Below are 17,178 nucleotides of genomic sequence, written 5' to 3'. Positions count from 1 at the left end.
GCCCAACAGGTTATGGCCAACGATACTCAACGAAAGTCTTTGGGACGAAAGTGGACAGTGCCTCGACAAGGGCAGTTTCCTTCCCTTTTGCCCTGCAGCCGGGTTCGCTACCATCTATACCTGGGCTTCTGGATGGGCGTATACTGGAATGCCGAACAACATCACCTTTCAAGACCCTTCGGGAACTTCGAGGCGACGCCTGACCATGCTGAGTGACACCACATCGGGCACCTTGGTCACTAGCTTGACAGAGTTCGCCACCACGACTGTGGGCCAGTTTAAGAGCTATATCAAAACTGGAGATGTTGGGGCCATCTCTGACACGGAACAATACAAACTGGAACTCTCATCCGACACGCCCAGCTACCAGCCTCTTGTCAACGCCAAGTGCAATATCTGGAACCTTCAAGACTACAAAAGCGCCGCCGACGTCCCAGATATGATTTATCCGTCCAGTTCTCTGAATTGTTTCTCGGCCAGCAATGACGACTATTGCCCCCGTATGAGGAACCAGCTCCAGAACTGGGCTGCGACCGACACCCAGTGGCAAAACCAGACCGGTGTCTATTACGGATTTGATGTGATAGCGGATGACCCCGATCCTGACAAGGCAACTTTGTCTTCCTTGGTATTCTCGGCACGGCTGCCGTACTTGTACGGAGCCGAAGACTCCTTAGGTATGCGTGTCGCTACGTGTAGCTTCATGGCCCACTGGATGCCCTCCACCATGGTGGTCGATCCAGGCAACACTGATCTCGTTGAAACCAACATTACCAATCTGAGAATCTTCGGCGATGAAGATGACTGGAAGAAGGATCACCGAAAAGCCGTTGTCGGGCCTGTCATTCGCGTTAAATACTCTTGGTTACAATATCTCAGCCTTGGGGACCATGACAGCGAAGCTAGCAACTCAACAGCTAGCAATGACACCGCAGAGGTATTCCACAACGTTGGCTCGCTCTTCTACGCAATGCTGATGACATACACCAACGCCACTGGTGAGTGGTATTTCTTTGGCCCCGGAAGCTCCAGGGACGACACTTTTGGCTCAAATGGGGATGATACGGTGCGAGTCGTTATGGAGAAATTCACCGGTGCCATTGTCACCGATGCCATTGCTCGGATAGGAGCAGGGTCATTACCGGCACTGCTGCGACCTAGTGACTCAGGCAACGGCAGCATATTTGCGATTGATCTTGCTACCCGCCAAGGTCCAAGCAGAGGCGATTTCGAGGTCCTTCCTAATGGCACTAGAATTAATTCTAACGGCCAAGTAACCGAATTGAACATGTCGGCATCTAAGTATCTCGAGCAGACGAAGAGAGAGTACGCAACGCTCGATTTCGACGCAGAGAGATTTGGGTATGGATATGGACAACCAGGAGGTGCCATGACTTTTGCTTTCACCGTCATCTTCGCATACATTTTTATGTTGTTCCTATATTGGATTGTTGTCATGTGTCGAAGATCGAACACTGTTGCGGCATGGGGTGACTTGCAGGACTTGTTGGCGTTGGCGTGGAGCTCGCCTGCGCCGGCCGACTTGAAGGGACAAGGAGCCAAGGTCGCGGACAAAGAATTGTGGAAGGAGAGTGTTTCGGTCAGGGCCACGTCTTCGAGAAATGTCATGTTGGCGATGGAGGAGCAGCAACAAGGGTTGACCAGACTCAGGAGGAACGAGGGGTATTGGTGAAGTAGCGGAGCCACTATTAATACACCTGAGGTCAACGGGAACCGAGATGCGAGGATGGTTACAACATCATCCACCGCAGTATCAACAGAGTCTGTCTCCAAAATGAAGGTCCAATTCTCTATGTTTCAGAAACGAAGCTGTGTCTCAGAATCTGAATGCACTTGCCAACAGCGGCGGCGATACCAGTCGCCGTCCTATGTCCAAAGAGTCTTTGGTGAATTCTTTGTCGGCTTTTCAAGTCTACCACTACTTTCTCGGCCTTGCGCCGACGACCGATACAAGGAAAGGTCACCATTTTCAGCGACCTTTACGTATTATCTTCCGGCATTTTTAAATATAGTGCTCCAAATCTCAAAAGTACGCAAGAGATGAAGCCAATTTCATTCCTAATAATAACCATCCTTACAGCCACAATATTCCGATCTCAGACTCGGTGGGAATATGTAAACAAAGGTGTCACTGCCAAGCGCTATGTGCCACACAAGGTATGTTCCCGTGCATGTTTAGGTTCTCGATAACCTTCATCACAGCTAAAGATTCTGCCTGGCTGCTGAACCAGCAGAATTTGCCAGTTCCAGCCAGCAAGGTACAATGATCCACAAGCCCTGCACGATGATGAAAAAAGCCGAGCGGCCTCATCACATAACTGCATCCTTTCATGCGACACGATCCGAGCCAGAGGAGCTCCATCTCAAACAACATGGTCAGCCTCAAAACTTCTGCGCTAGGACTTGTCCATGCTGCATTTTTCCTCGTCGCCAGGTGCTCTGCCAAGGAATGCGTCTTGGACGAGTGCCTGGGCGGCGTGATGTCGAGAAATGTGAACTCGCGCGGTGCAGCAAGCCGAGACTGCATCTCTTTTTTCCAGCAAGGCGCCGAGACTACCACCACGACGATTATAACAACGAAGGAAATCGAGACACCGGTCACGGAAGTAATAGTTTACACGATTACGGATTCTATCATAAAGGAAACCTTCACCAAACACGACTATACGCATTCCACCACCGTGCCCGTAAAAACTCTTCCTCTTCAATTGACGACTACAATCACGGCTACAGAAACCACTACTACAACTCTCACAACGACATCAGTTTCATCGGTTATCGTGACCAGTTTTGTTGCGCCTCCTACAGAGGGGAAACTATACTACACAGCCCCGATTCCGACGTATGCCTCTGGTTGTTCAGGTCAGTACTGGGCTAAAACATGCGGCCGATTGATGGGCAGCTCCAGATTTCGACACCTTGCTAATACGGAATCCTACAGGCGTCGTTTCCGACTACTCCTCAGCATGTTCATGCATTGGCGCGACGGAGTCCCCTCTCATAACCGAAACGGAAATCTACACGATACAGTCCACGCCGACCGCCATGATAGAAACGACCAGAGAATTCGAACATATCACGACCAGAACCACCCGAACTAGATCAGACAGGGTTAAGAAAACATCATACTACACATCGTATGTCACTATAACATCGATCCGGGAACCGCTTTTAACAGCGATGACGACAACAACATTGACGAGCACTATTACGGAGACGTCAACGACGTTCGTTACTGGGCCTACCCAGTTTTGCAAGCTGAATCTCATCGCTCAAGGCGGAAATGTGGATGGACGCTTGGTATATATCGACCGCGACAGGGCCGTCCTGGCGCCGTTAGGCAGTGTCCTCAGGACGCTGTTCCAGTTTGACAGGGGCAGCAGACTCCGTCCTCTTGATGGCGGATCTGTTGGCAAGGTCATGCACCAAGTTGTGGTTTCACCTTTTATTGAACTACGGAGCGAGGAAGACGTTAAGTCTACCTTTCATTACAACACCATCTACTGCCAAGTCCATCCCGGTACCTTTGAAATAACCTGCCAGTCCCGCGAGAACACTCTCCATCCGTGGTATTTTTCCGAGGCCGACCAGACTGCAAATGGACCTTTCTTGTGGCTAAAGGCATTTCCTTCCAACGACATACCGATCAGGATTTTCGCGATTCCAGTCGGATGCATCACTTGAGGGGGAATAGGGGTCAGTTTGTAAATACACTTGCATACTTATAGCTCTACTGATGCTGGGATTCGGCCTATCAATACAGGGTTGGCGTATCTCTATGAACTTGTTTTAGTTGAATTTGGCCTCGACTGTTTAATGGAAACGGTTATTATTTCCCATGCTAGAATCAGCGGTGGCAGCAATACGAATGTTGTCAAGGACAAGGCCAAGTACAAAACTCACTTCACTATGGCTTTACACCACTCATATTGCTTGATACAACAGTAACATAAACGCTTTGCAATTTTTTATCCAAATGGTGCTTCTAAAGAGATATACAGCCTCACCAATGATTTCAGCCCGCTGACGGTCGTGGCAACAAATGCACTCAATTTACCCACGAGGCAAGGCATATTAAATCACATGAAGAAATCCGCTCGGATCCTCGTGCAAATCCAGCAATTGCAGATTCAAAAGTAAAGACAAGGGGGCACTTAAATGGAGGAAGGTCCCGATGTCTACTCTGTTCACAACGCGATGTTTGGGGGTTAAAAAGATACGTCTCTGGAACAGACACCTCATACAATAATTTTGCATGGTGATTGGATACAACACCAGCTGAATTTACGTAACATCAGGCTGCGCCAACCGCCTCGAAATGCGTCACAAAATCAGAGACAGTCTCTCAGCCTCGACACGAGAAAATGATAGAATACCGGGGTCGAGATTGGCGGTGGCGGTCCAAGAAGTCAGTGCACTTCTGCACTTTCAAGATTTCTCTTCTTTCACTCGGCCCAAACCCTGACGGCGTGACCCAGACTTTGATGCAGCCTGTTTCGGATCATGTGTGTGTGACTGGATGAGAGCTGCGTGCGTGTGCAACCGCCGGAGCTACGTGTGTGGCTGAGACGTGCTTACAGCTGAACTGATGGTGCAACGAGAAGAGACCACTCCGCTCCTGACAACATAACAAACTGGTCGGTTTTTTGGCCATTATAGCAGGCTAAGTTTCCCGACAGCTGGAGTGACATGTATGGAGCTAAGTTATTACATAGTCGTGAGTGTCGGTAGTGACAGCATTCCCAAGTTGCGCCAGGGATCCTCGGCGCCATCTAATGTCCAGCGTGGCGCCCCCTTTCGCCGTACCGAACGCCAAGACAGCTGAAAGAGAACAAGGCCTCAACAAAAAGGAAAAAAGGAAAAGGCGTATGTAGGAACCAGCTCGCTAACTAACCGCGCGCCTACTGGGTATCCGTAGCCAATCCGGGAGCGAGGCTGGCTCCTCCGGCTACGCATGTCTTAAGCGTGCAGACGCAGTAAGACTGCTAATTTCTCCTACGCGGAAGAAGCAATACGGGACGGAACGAACATGTACAGCATCACGTGGAAGGCTGCAGGGAAAGAATATTGTTCCTTCTCGGCATACACAAGAACGCCTGTTCCCTCGTTGTTCCGGGAGAAGCGGCTTCAATCACAATTACATCCTTCTTCGTCCTCACCACTCATACCAATGCGCACCCGTCGACCGCTACCAAAATGACCTCGCCGCGAACGAATCTCGGACCGCTCACGACCGAGTTTACATACCCAGCGAGCTGCACCGTTGTCGTCCAAGCATGCGAGAACTGTGGGTTTGGCTGGCAGGCTCAGACGTGTAGCGACAACATCCTCAACGACCAAGGCGTGCAGGACAACGCAAACTGCTGGCCGGACCGCACTAACTCATCAGTATATACAGAAGCGGCGCTGTACGGTTGGGGCTTCTACTCGCCGGGAATCTCATGTCCCGCGGGTTATGCTACGGGATGTGTCGCCACGGGAAGTGCAAAGGGGGGCTTTCCATTCCAGTTCTCAGTGCTAAAGCATGAAACAGTCGTTGGATGTTGCCCGACGTGAGTCCAAACCAATTGCTTCTTCCAGCCTGTTCCAGGACGTGTCTCATTCATGTGTAGGGGTTTCCAATGCAAATACAATCCGGGATATGACCCAGCCCAGACTTGCTATAGCGTTGCAACCACTGGATCCTTCGCAACAGTTCAGTGCAGTGCGGGCAAGAGCAACGGGTTCAGCTATCTCGAACTGCCTATGACCTATACGGAGACATTCTCTAGCGAAGTGGCAACCTCAACTCTCCGCGCCGTAACAATCTTCGCACCACTATTCCAGCTCAATTTCCAATCGACCGACATCACCACGAGATCCACGCCGACTTCGGATACAGCCAGCGGGCTCTCGGCGCAGACAGTTGCAGCTAGCACTTCTGCCACTTCGCACGCGGATGGCGAATCGTTCACAAATAGCGGGTTGTCGATAGGTGCCAAGGCCGGAATCGGTGCGGCAGCAGGTGTTGTCTTCGTCGCCATCATCGCAGCAGCGGTGTTCCTTTTTCTCAGGAAACGAAGGACAATCCGCACTCCTCTCCCCGAACCGCCAAAGGACGAGCTATCGCCGGATATTATTTCGCCTGTCGAGCTCTACGATCATGCGAACCCACATACACTCAGGCCTGAGCTGCCGTAAGTATTCGGCTGTCCGATCGGGGAGAGAGGCTATGGATTGGTGAAGGAACGACACTCTGAATGCCTCAACTTGAACTACTGGCACAAGCCATCAGATGGACTTGGGCAGGATGGCTAATGAACATTTCATGGGCCAATCATCTTGTCCCCGCGGGTTCCAGTACGAGGTACAGCATGGAGCATGGAGCATCACTTATCAGCATATTATCAATTTCCTTGTTCTCATCTTCAGACAGACCTTCACTTGTCGTTCTTTGGATCAGGTTGCAGCTTGTATGGGTCACTAGTGTTAAATTCATGTATTTCTGGCCGCATTTTTGTTACAAATATCCTCCTCGCTACGAGAGTCAAGTTAGAAATATTCATGAGGCTTTGCGTACTGACATTACGATCCGCCTACTTCATAAAGTGACAAGAAATCCCCAGACGCCCTGCAACTGACCTTGACCCTAGAGCTGCGTCCCCAAGTTCACATGCACCGCCTTGGACTGCGTGTATGCATCCAGTGCATACTGGCCCAGCTCGCGTCCGATGCCCGAGGACTTGTACCCACCAAAGGGGATGCCAAAGTGCGAGTCGCCCGATGAGTTGATCCACACCATGCCGGCCTGCAGCTTGCGCGCGACTTTGTGCGCCTTGGAGATCTTCTCTGTGAAGAGCGCAGCCGCGAGGCCGTACGACGTGTCGTTGGCCTTGGCGATGGCCTCGGCCTCGGTGCTGAATTTGGCAATGGCCACGACGGGCCCAAAGATTTCCTCTTGGACGATCTTCATTTCCTCGGTTGTCTGTGTCGCAGGTTAGCTGATGTTGACCCAACACCAACACAGGTTGTGCATACATCAGCGAAAACAGTCGGCTCAATGAAAAGACCCTCAGAACCGTGCTTCGAACCGCCGTGCAGGAGGCGCGCTCCAGCAGCCTTTCCCTCGTCGATGTACGACAAAATCTTGTCGTATTGGACTTGGGAGATTTGAGGACCTTGCCAGGTCTCGCTGCTGAAAGGGTCGCCGACCTTTGCGTTTTCCTTTGTGATTTCGACGAATCGCTTGAGGAAATCCTCGTAGACAGCCTCGTGGACGTAGATTCGGGATGTAGAAGTGCAGACCTAGAAGGCTCGTCTAAGTAAGTAGTTCCTCGTTGAGAGGATTCGAGACCTACCTGGCCCTGGTTGTACATGATGCCGGAATGGCACCACTTGGCGGCCTGATCGAGATCCGCATCCTCAAACACGATACTTGGGCTCTTGCCACCACACTCAAGCGTGATGTTCTTGAGATTGTTGGCCGCGGCCTTCATGATAGCCCTGCCAGTGTTGGTGCTGCCCGTAAAGGCGATCTTGTCTACGCCCATATGCCCGGCGAGAGCCTTGCCGGAGACGGAGCCGATGCCGGGGATGATGTTCACGACGCCCGGCGGGATGCCGGCCTCGATGACAAGCTTGCCGAAGTAGAGAGCCGACAGCGGGGTCTGCTCAGCGGGCTTGAGGACAACTGTATTTCCGCAGGCGAGGGCTGGCGCGACTTTCCAGGCGAGCATCATGAAGGGGAAATTCCTGTGGTGATGTCAGAACTTCGGTCGTCTTCGGCGGATCTCGCCAGCGCCGCAAGAGTCTATCCAACGAGACGTACCAGGGAATAATCTGACCGCAGACTCCGAGAGGCTCCTGCAGCACATATGCCAGCTTGGCTGGCGACGTCTCAATCGTGCGGCCGGTGATCTTGTCAGCAGCACCGGCGTAGTACCGGAAGACGTTGTAGGACTCATCGAGATCACCCTCGAGAGCGTCGGTATATGTCTAGAAACCACCAGAAAGCATCATCAGCATTGTATAACACTCATGTGAGAACTCGACATACCTTGCCATTATCGAATGCATCAATGCTGGCGAGAAGCTTCCGATCGCGGTCGATCAGCTCCGAAAGCTTGTACAAGAAGGCCCCTCGATCAACAGCCGCAAGCTCCGACCATTCTCCCTCGAAAGCCCGACGAGCAGCTGCCACAGCCTTATCGACATCTTCCTCGGAGGCGCCTGGCAGAGTAATGACCTCCTCGTTCGTCCTGCGATTTCAGCCCGTCTTAGCAGTGCTCTGTCAAGGGAGATAAGAATGGCTATCGAACGTACGCGGGGTTGATGACGACGAACTTCTCGCCAGCAGCGGGCACGAACTCGTTGTCGATGAAGAGCCCCGTGGGCTGGCTGTACTTGAGCCCGTTGGGCAACGAAATTTCGACTGGAGACGCCATAGTGAATTCGAGTGAATGCTGTTCAGCAGAATGAACGCGGAAGGGTTGAGAAGAATGACTACCGCTCGGAAGTATTCTTAAATCGCCCATTAAAGCTGCGATAACGCATGCTGACGTATTGCGCTATCAGCCATGTGCCGCCAAAGGCGGGGTGCAGCCGATCTAAACCGAATTATGCGTGCTACATGAGGAATGATGCGAGGGGACACAAGCTACAGCTTGATCCAATGGGAGAGTGTGGGCTCTGATTGACGATGGAGATGGCGAGAAGCGGCCTTTGCGATGTCAGTGTATGGGACTGATGCTCGTCAAAATAAAAGCCCGTAGACATAAGCAACAGCTCCTGAAATCAAGTCCTTACTAGTCAAGCTATAGAAATACTTTGATGACCTGCGCAAGCAGCTCAATACAGACCACCAAAGCTCCCATACACAATTTTATCCCATCTCCTTCTCTCAACGACATACCACACCCTCCACCAGTGAGCTAACAACATCTCATCTCCTACGCCACCTCATAAACCGGCGACTTCTGTCGCCCCAAGCTCGAGATCGTCTGCACGTGAAACCCATTCAACTAAGAAGTAGGGTTGGCAGGATTGACGGGTCTCGAATCAGTCTCAGTGAACACCATGCTCGGGTTGCCTTGCGCCTCAGCTGCGGCTTGCTGGAGTCTCTGGGCCTGGGCAGCGAGTGCCTCTGCAGGATAGAGGTTCATCGCAGGGGTGGCTGCCTCTGGTGTCATCTGGTGTCGTGGCAGCGGGGAGTAGCTGTTGGACTGCCAGAATTGCTCAAGTTGCTCAAGTTGATCCTGTGGAACGGCGACCAACATCTGGGGCCGATGGGCGGTGCATCCAGCACTGTGATGGGCAAACGCGGCGGAAGTCATATCTCCGTTGAATGGATTGCTCGCGTGGAAGTTGAACTGATCACCAGGGTTGGTTTCGACCGCGGGAGTGATGATTCTGAAGCCACCGCCAGCCTGTGCGACGCCCTGCGGCGGGAACTGGTGAACCTGTTGCCCGGGGTCTGCTAAAGCCCATTGTCCGAAATCCGCAACGTGCGCGGCGTGGGCATCATGGGTGCCGGGATTGGAAGCTACTCCGGTGAACGCCTCGCCTGCGCTGCCTTCAACCCTCGTACCGACAGATCCCCCACGAGGCCGACGGATCCATCCTTGATCCGGCTCCGGGGTCACCCCCCTACGGTACAGCCCCTCTTCAACATGAGGGAGCGGTATGGGGTTCGACTCGCCTTCCACCTCTGTGACACCCTGTGGCGGGGGCTGTTGAACATGCTGCGCGGGACTGGAAGCCGGCGGCGTGTAGAACGGCTTCTTCTCGTCAAGGGCAGCCTGAGTGACGGGCGTAGAATCGACCTCGGTGAAGGTAGTTCCCATGCTTCCCGGGGCCTCTGCGATGCCTTGCTGGTGGGAGTTCTGGACCGGGCTTGGAGTCGACTGCACGTAGAACGGCTTCTTCTCGTCGAAGCCAGTGCCGGCGACGGGCTTCAACTCGACTGAGGTCAAGACCTTTCCTGCGCCTTCAACTTCTGCCAGGATCACTTGGGGGCCCACGGGGCTCCGTCTGTCATCACCGCCACGGTCTCTGGGTTTTCTATCGGGGAGTACCATTCCAGCCGGTATTCTGGCCGTCGCCCCTGGTGGTAGCGGCCCGCTCCGGCGTCGGAAATAGCAGCCCCAGCAAACAGCACAAAATATAATAAGTGCCGTGCCGCCGACCAAAGTACCAACAATAATCCCTACAGGGGGTTTCCTGCGGCCGGAGCTTGCCTCTGAAGTTGTCGTCTGGCTGGAGCTTGAGGCGGTGCTGGTACTGTCGCTGCCGCTGCTCGCCGTGGCACTTGAGCCGCTGGCGCGCGGGTTCGTGGCATTCAGAGTGTAGATCTTGGCACCGTTCGTGCAGCAGCTGGAGCCGCTCGACGGGCAGCAGTACTTGTTTTCACCGCACTTCTCGACCGCGAGCCAGTTGTCGGGATCTTCTTTGAGAGTGTCAGTGGGCATCAACACCTGTACGGGAGGCCACAACTTACCATCCATGCACACCTCCGGACAGCCGGACCAGTCTTTGTTCGCGCAGGCAGCACGGTAGTAGTCGTACTTGTTGGGGACCTTGCACAGCCCGTTCTCCAAGCAGACGTCTCCCTCGCCAAAGTAGCAGCAGGTCGAAAAGGTCGTGACCGAGCTGCCGCATGGCTGGTAGTCGTAGTCGTCCGCCTTGTTGCCGTCCGGGTAGTAGCAGCTTGAGGCAAAGGCGGACGTGGCGAGCGCCACAAGGAGGACCCAGGTGCGCATAATTTCGAGTAGTGTCTCGATTGAAGTCTTAGTCAAGAGAGGTGAAGAAGAGAGGTTGGTTCTGGGCTAGGCCGGCAGATTCAAATGTAGTGCAGTCTCTAAGGAATGAACAAGCAGGCAAGTGATGGAGAACCACGAGATTTTAAGGAAGAATGACACAAACGATCAAGAAACGAGAGACGGCGAGAACAAGAGGCCTAGATATGGGCATTCCCAACGAGCTGAATACCGGTGGCTTGGTTGGTGGCGTTGAGCCGGTCTAGGCCTTCAACTTGACAAATTGGGATTGTCCTACGAGACAACTACCAAGCGCCAAATAGACGAGAGACTAGGGCCAACACAATGCAGGTTTGTCGCCAATCAGGTTGCTCCGGAGCAAGAAACTGGAGTGTTAATGTCCATCAGTGCTGCAGGATGGTGACTGGAAGGTAGATCAACTGACAAATCACTTACAAAAAGCAACGAATATTGGCCGCCTATCAAATAGTCCAGGACTCGGACACCACCACCACCACCACCATAAACAGCACTTGGCGACCCGGCAGCTTGGTAGCGAGGTGGCCTTGCTGTCCCTAGTGTACTTGTTGCGTCTGGACCGTCTGCTGCTGCTGCTGCTCCTGCTGCTGCTCCTGCTGCTGCTCCTGCTGCTGCTCCTGCTGTTGCTGCATGCCCATGTCGGCGTGTAAGTTGATGCGGATCAAACGACACAATAAACGCTGTATCAACGCTGTAAAAAGTCTCAACACTCCCAGCGCACATAAGCTTCAAAGAGAGAATGAACGACGACTGCGGGAGGAGGGAACTCACAGCCGACGGACCAACATGACGGCGCGCCAGAGACGGCCAAGAATGCGACATGTCATACATCCCACAGCCGAGCGCCATCCGCCACCGTCTCTATCTCGCCGACAGCAAGCCACGCAGCCAGGCAAGCCGCCCGAAGCGGAACACGGCTCAGCTAGCAGCATCCTCTCGCACTCGTGATTCGGCATTGTGCAAAACTAGGTTGCCTGCCCAGCCGCAGGTCTCTCTGTCGGCGTCGCCCAGCCGCGGTCTGGGCCTGGCCTTGGGCGAATGGATCGTCCGCTACTTGAGACAGGGCTGGATTAGAAACCCCCACCGCTGTTTGCCAAGGGTTGGTTTGCGCTTTGGGGGGGGGGGGGAAGGCGTGTCACTTTTCAGTCGCGGATGGTGGTTGTGAATGCGAGAAGAGAGAGCAAAGGATCGCCGATGGCCAAGCAAGGGGGAACGGGCGAGTGGCCTTCCGTGCAGCGCCTCTATTGTAACTGGTCGTTGTCTATCTGTTTCACTATTGTTCTGCGTAAGCGTCATGCAGCCAGGACAGCTCTCATGCCGCCATCTCATGCACCTCCTCCCTGCGTTTAACATGGACCGGCCGGGAATCCGCCTCGGCGATGACCTGGCCCGGCCCGGCATCTAGCTCCGCGATCCATTTCAGCCTCGCCTTCTTCATCCTCCGCGCCTCTCTCCGCCGCTCAGCGTGCCGTGGCGAGTCTCCCTCCGCCTCGGCAACCACATGGTCCGGCCCAGCGTCCAGTTCCACCGGCCGATTCGGCTTCGGCCTTTTCCTCTTCGGCCTCCTTACCTCCTTGATTTCACTCAGCTCCGAGCCGGATACTGACTTGGAGCCTGACGCGGTAAGACCAGCCAATGCCGCCTTTTTCCTCCTCTGCCGCAGGAAAGCCCACAGTCCGATTCCCACCACTCCCAGAACGCCGCCGACAACGCCAACCGCGACAAGTCCCACGGGCGTGGAACTCGACTTGTCAACGGACGACCTTTTGGCGGGTTTGGCAATTGCCATTGCATCCGTAGACTTGCTATTCGGTACGTCGGCCGTCTCGGTCACCGGGGAGGTTGCTATAGCGGTCGTCGATGTGCTGGGGGCCATGGAGGACCTCGTTGAAGGCCGCTCTTCGAGGCTAAATCGATCGGTGCCGTCTTCACAACAGTTTCCCTCCCGCTCGACATTGCAGCAATATCCATCGGTCGTGCATTGTTTAACTTGGACCCATCCATCGCTTGATGCTATGAAGAGTTGGTCAGCGTAGTCCTCGTCCTATCTTCCCAAGACCACCTGATATCCCACCACCAGAACTCCTTCCGTAAGCCCAACCAGGACAGAACTCACTCGTAGGACAAATCTCTGCACAACCCTCCCAATCCTCGTTGTTACAGGCCCCTCGATAGTCGTAATGCCCCGGGTATGTGCACAGTCCGTTGGGCAGGCACTCCTCGCCGTCACTGAACACGCAGCACGTCGAAAACGTCGTGTTGACTCCGCCGCAGGGCTCATACTCCCGCTCAGTCGCCTCGCTTCCGTCGGGGTAGTAGCATCGAGCCGTCGTCAGGGCAGTCAGGTTGGCGATGGCCAACAGGCTGTGCAGCATATTGAAGAGGCCTGTTGATGGTGATGCGGCCGAAGTGCGTCGCCAGCCCACATTCTGCGACGTCCAGAAAACGTAGCCCAGAGCATTGAGAATGAGGGACTACAGAAGAATGCAGAATGGGCCCAGCCATCCCTAAACCAAAGCATGATGTCGGCTAATCGCGTAAATGAGACTGATGTCTTAGCACAGCGCTCCCCAACCCCAGGACACTAAGGCGACCGGACGATATTGATTGATGATCTAAGCACTAACCAGGGCTCCCGTCGCTCTGCCTGCTTCCAGGGCTAAGATATGCCCGGATTTGGGAATTAGCTGACAGCACCTTGTCCCTTTCTGGGGATTGCCAGGGGCTAAAAACGGTGGAAAATATCCGTGATGCGGAGGATATATTGCCTGACAAAAGCTTGGCTTGTCATTGCAAGGCATTTGCACCACGGCAACCCGCTTAGTGTATCAAAAAGACAAGACAAATACGTCATTGATCTAGAGTCAATAATTAAGTCACCAGTTTTTGGCATTGTATTCACATGGGCAGCAACACCAGCTGAAAGCCACAGCCACAAGTCCACATGGTTCACTCCTCGGAAATTTGAGATCGCGCCCGCCCCTCTTCTTTTCCGCCCCCAATCCATCCCTACATGGCCCAACCTCTGTAAAAGCATAACGAGGCTCTTGGACGCAGGGGAATGCAAGGGGTAGCAGAAACCTCCTTGACGGTGTGTGAAGTTCCTTTTCATTGACGGGATTCATGACCTTCGCCCACATCTCTTCGGATCACAGATTCACCTGAGAATAAACAACAGTGTCGTGGATTTATGCACAAGGACATTCATTTTGATCCTAGAATCATGCACTGCATTCATTGCGTGCTATATACAACACGGGTTCATTGATACCCGGAAATGTGATGACCTTTCTGTCTCGTGGTTGGGGCTTCTGTTCCACCTCTTCCTGCAGACATGGGACGAAACATCACAGCAAGCCTCGAACCCGTTGTCCTCCGCACGGATTAACCAAGTTAATGCGATCCAGTCTCCAATTTTTGTGCATCTCGATTTTTATGCCCAAATCCGCTCCCCCCGGCAAGCACCTAAACTCCGCATGGTGATGAATGAAGAGGTAAAAAAAAAACATGGAAATCCAGAAATGACTTGATATCAGACAAAAAAGTGCCTGGAACTTGAGTCACAGGTGAAATTTAGCCGTGGAGACCGCCAGTACGCTCACGCATCAGCGCGCGTCGCTTCTTATCCTTGACTGTGAGAGGAGTTAGCATTCATACACATTATATTCTTGTTGCAATATCATTACGTACCTCCATCATAGACGAGGAACTCGTGCAGGGCGGATCCGGCGGGCACCATGGGCAGCACGGGAACCTTCTTGTCGGTCATAACCTCAAGGAGGGCAGGGCCGTCAGTGTTGATCAGCCACTTCAGAGCGTCAACAACCTCCTCGGGCTTGGAAATGCGGCGGCACTGCACGTGCATGGCATCGGCGAGCTTCATGAAGTCGGGGTTGGCTTGGTGGGTGTGGGCATATCGGTCCTCGTAGAAGAGGTTTTGCCACTGGGTCACCATACCCTGCTCCTCGTTGTTGAGGACAATCACCTTGACACCAATGTTGAACTGGGCTGCGGCGGAGAGCTCAGTCAGGGTCATGTTGAAGGAGGCATCACCATCAATATCGATAACGAGGGCATCAGGCTGGGCGACCTTGGCGCCAATGGCGGCGGGCAGACCGAAGCCCATAGTACCCAGACCACCAGAGGTGATCATGGATCGGGGGTGCCTCCATCGGAAGTGCTGAGCAGTCCACATTTGGTGCTGGCCGACACCGGTGGCGATGTAGGTCTCGCTCTTGCGGTCAGCGGTCAGGTTGCTCAGCTCCTCGATCAGGGTCTGGGGCTTGATGAGGCCGGGGCGCTCAGGATCAGCGTGCTCGTAGTCGGACAGGGGCCACTTGGCCTTCCACTCCTTGATCTTGCCGAACCACTCCTTTCGGCTGTCCATAGAGCGGGGCTCGAGGTAAGGCAAGAGGTGCTTTATGTTGGTCGCAACATCGCCCTCAATAGCCTCGGTGGCCTGTACAACCTTGTTGATGTTCTTGGGCATAATCTCGAAGTGGACGATACCACCACGGCCCTCAGCAGCAGCAGCCTTGGCGGCAGGAGCGAACTTGGCAATAGCGCCAGTTACACGATCATCGAAACGAGCACCCAGGGCAATAATAAGATCGGCCTCCTGCATGGCCATGTTGGCGTAGGCAGCGCCGTGCATGCCGAGCATGTGCAGGGACTTCTCGTCAAGCTCGTCAAAGCCACCGAGACCCTGGAGGGTAGTGGTGACGGGAATGGAGCACTTGTCAGCAAGCTCCTTGAGGAGCTGGGTGCCGCCCTCAGAGAGGATCACACCCTGGCCGGCATAGATGACGGGCTTCTTAGCGATGTTGACGAGCTCGGCTACACGCTTAATGGAAGAAGTAAGCTGCTTCTTGGTAATCTCCATGGCGGCGCGGGAAGCGGCACTTGGGAGAGAAGGTAGGGCAGTCTCGGTAGGAATGGCTCGTCGCAGAATACCAGCAGTAACATCCTTGGGAAGATCAACAAGGACAGGGCCGGGTCGTCCGCTGGTGGCGATCTCGAAAGCCTCGTTAATACGCTGGGGGAGCTCGGCCACGTTCCTAACCATGACATTCCACTTAGTGCAAGCACGGGAGATTCCAATGACATCGGCCTCCTGGAACGCGTCGCTACCAATAGCGGAGGTGACGACCTGACCGCAGAAGACAACCATAGGGGTTCCGTCGGAGAGGGCATCCTGCAGAGGCGTGATGACGTTGGTAGCACCGGGGCCGGAGGTGACGAGGACGACGCCAGGCTTGCCGGAAGCGCGGGCATAGCCCTCAGCCATGTGACCGGCACCCTGCTCATGGCGGGGGAGGATGAAGTCGAAGTGTTTTGAGTTGTAGATGGCATCGAAGACGGGGAGAATGGCACCGCCGGGATATCCGACTGTGACTCATGTTAGTGACTACCACAAGTAGTCAATGGCAATTGAACGTACAAACGTGTTTTACGCCCTGTCGGAGCATCATCTCGTGGAAGATTTCACCACCGGTCTTGCCAATGAATCTGTGTCACCGTGGTCAGAGTTGGTCCTAGTAGTCTTGCGATGGGATGCATACGACTCATCCATGTCACTCCTCCGGGGGTTAACGAGGGGCTGGACATGGCTCTGGTTCTTGTCGGCGTTGAAAGCAGGGCTGGGGATATCGCGTGCCGGGCTGCTACTAGACAGAGTGTCAGTTTGATTGTATTCTTGTGTGTTTTTGGTTTTGCGGTTGCATTCGGGCAGTCAAGCCTGTAAATTCGAGACTGGTGTTTTGAGGTGGAACCCGAGGGGTAGTGGCCAGCCAGTGGGAGGTTTTGGGATTGGGGAAATGGTGCGACTTACGAAGCAGCAGTGGTCGTCTGATTCCGCTTGGCGGCGGTGATCTTCTTGGGAGCCTGGACAGCGGCGGCGGCAGTGGTGGTGGTGAAGGCGCGCGCCTGGGCGACAGCCCTGATGGCGCGGGTGGCCTGGCGAGTTCGGAGCATCGCGGAGGTGGAGGAGCTGGGGGCGTGGTGGGAGGTGGGCGGTGACGGTCAGTGGGCAGACGAACCAGAGAGCCGGGGGCTCTGAGGAAGGCGGCGAGGGAGGAACGGTGGGAAGTGAGGCCGCGCGGGAGCACTCAATTGGAGTCGAAGCACAGTAAATGGGCGATCTGGAGATGGTGACGGAGGCAAAAAAGAGTCAAAAGCCAGTCGCTGGTCTAAAGGGCGTGCCGGGGAAAAAAATATCACAAGCGGTCGGGCGGCCGGTGGCCGGGGTGGAACCGGCGCTCGTGTGGGGTAAGACCACGAGAGCGAAGCTGGGTGACTCCTTCCCAGGGCTTCTCAGGGTCGTTCTGGGCGCTGTCTGTGACTCTCTGAGGCGCTGCACGGGCCATGCCAAACAGGGACCAACCCA

The 17,178-nt window shown here is 54.2% G+C and overlaps 7 protein-coding genes across 7 annotated transcripts; 3 read left to right on the top strand and 4 right to left on the bottom strand.

Moving 5' to 3' along the window:
• Positions 1-406: 406 nt before the first annotated feature.
• BGZ61DRAFT_458058 (uncharacterized protein) lies at positions 407-1,714 on the top strand. The gene has a single exon (XM_046246709.1). The coding sequence runs from the start codon at positions 440-442 to the stop codon at positions 1,691-1,693; it is 1,254 nt and encodes a 417-aa protein (XP_046099902.1). The 5' UTR covers positions 407-439; the 3' UTR covers positions 1,694-1,714.
• Positions 1,715-2,393: 679 nt separating this feature from the next.
• BGZ61DRAFT_536242 (uncharacterized protein) lies at positions 2,394-3,705 on the top strand (the record flags this gene model as incomplete). Its single annotated transcript, XM_046254365.1, has 2 exons — positions 2,394-2,883; positions 2,963-3,705. 2 exons carry the CDS (start codon positions 2,394-2,396, stop codon positions 3,703-3,705), a joined length of 1,233 nt encoding a protein of 410 aa, XP_046099901.1.
• A 1,512-nt stretch (positions 3,706-5,217) lies between these two features.
• Positions 5,218-6,201, top strand: BGZ61DRAFT_536241 (uncharacterized protein; the record flags this gene model as incomplete). The annotated part of the gene is made up of 2 exons (XM_046254364.1): positions 5,218-5,573; positions 5,634-6,201. 2 exons carry the CDS (start codon positions 5,218-5,220, stop codon positions 6,199-6,201), a joined length of 924 nt encoding a protein of 307 aa, XP_046099900.1.
• Positions 6,202-6,649: 448 nt separating this feature from the next.
• On the bottom strand, positions 6,650-8,444 carry BGZ61DRAFT_496939 (aldehyde dehydrogenase domain-containing protein; the record flags this gene model as incomplete). Its single annotated transcript, XM_046251075.1, has 6 exons — positions 6,650-6,985; positions 7,039-7,305; positions 7,359-7,752; positions 7,829-7,995; positions 8,057-8,258; positions 8,323-8,444. The coding sequence occupies 6 exons, from the start codon at positions 8,442-8,444 to the stop codon at positions 6,650-6,652; spliced, it is 1,488 nt and encodes a 495-aa protein (XP_046099899.1).
• Positions 8,445-8,750: 306 nt separating this feature from the next.
• BGZ61DRAFT_458054 (uncharacterized protein) lies at positions 8,751-11,248 on the bottom strand. The gene is made up of 2 exons (XM_046246708.1): positions 10,496-11,248; positions 8,751-10,444 (listed from the first exon to the last, which is right to left on the bottom strand). Exons 1-2 carry the CDS (start codon positions 10,755-10,757, stop codon positions 9,021-9,023), a joined length of 1,686 nt encoding a protein of 561 aa, XP_046099898.1. The 5' UTR covers positions 10,758-11,248; the 3' UTR covers positions 8,751-9,020.
• Positions 11,249-12,105: 857 nt separating this feature from the next.
• On the bottom strand, positions 12,106-13,168 carry BGZ61DRAFT_536238 (uncharacterized protein; the record flags this gene model as incomplete). Its single annotated transcript, XM_046254363.1, has 2 exons — positions 12,106-12,806; positions 12,910-13,168. 2 exons carry the CDS (start codon positions 13,166-13,168, stop codon positions 12,106-12,108), a joined length of 960 nt encoding a protein of 319 aa, XP_046099897.1.
• A 1,176-nt stretch (positions 13,169-14,344) lies between these two features.
• BGZ61DRAFT_97828 (thiamine diphosphate-binding protein) lies at positions 14,345-17,038 on the bottom strand. The gene is made up of 5 exons (XM_046257286.1): positions 16,624-17,038; positions 16,355-16,456; positions 16,234-16,301; positions 14,484-16,181; positions 14,345-14,425 (listed from the first exon to the last, which is right to left on the bottom strand). Exons 1-5 carry the CDS (start codon positions 16,764-16,766, stop codon positions 14,367-14,369), a joined length of 2,070 nt encoding a protein of 689 aa, XP_046099896.1. The 5' UTR covers positions 16,767-17,038; the 3' UTR covers positions 14,345-14,366.
• Between the last annotated feature and the right edge of the window lie 140 nt (positions 17,039-17,178).

This window comes from Ilyonectria robusta (assembly GCF_021365365.1).
Source record: "Ilyonectria robusta strain PMI_751 chromosome Unknown BGZ61scaffold_20, whole genome shotgun sequence".
In the NCBI taxonomy this organism is placed as follows: Eukaryota; Fungi; Ascomycota; class Sordariomycetes; order Hypocreales; family Nectriaceae; genus Ilyonectria; species Ilyonectria robusta.
This window is presented reverse-complemented; position numbering and strand designations above follow the sequence as displayed.

Excerpts from the sequence above, each read along its gene's own strand:
- BGZ61DRAFT_458054 (XM_046246708.1), bottom strand. The coding sequence starts at position 10,757 with ATGCGCACCTGGGTCCTCCTTGTGGCGCTCGCCACGTCCGCCTTTGCC. Across the intron at positions 10,445-10,495 it reads TCCGGAGGTGTGCATGGATG|AAGATCCCGACAACTGGCTC; the intron begins GTAAGTTGTGGC and ends ACACTCTCAAAG.
- BGZ61DRAFT_458058 (XM_046246709.1), top strand. The coding sequence starts at position 440 with ATGATTTATCCGTCCAGTTCTCTGAATTGTTTCTCGGCCAGCAATGAC.
- BGZ61DRAFT_97828 (XM_046257286.1), bottom strand. The coding sequence starts at position 16,766 with ATGCTCCGAACTCGCCAGGCCACCCGCGCCATCAGGGCTGTCGCCCAG. Across the intron at positions 16,302-16,354 it reads AGGAGTGACATGGATGAGTC|ATTCATTGGCAAGACCGGTG; the intron begins GTATGCATCCCA and ends ACGGTGACACAG. Across the intron at positions 14,426-14,483 it reads GTTCCTCGTCTATGATGGAG|TCAAGGATAAGAAGCGACGC; the intron begins GTACGTAATGAT and ends CTCCTCTCACAG.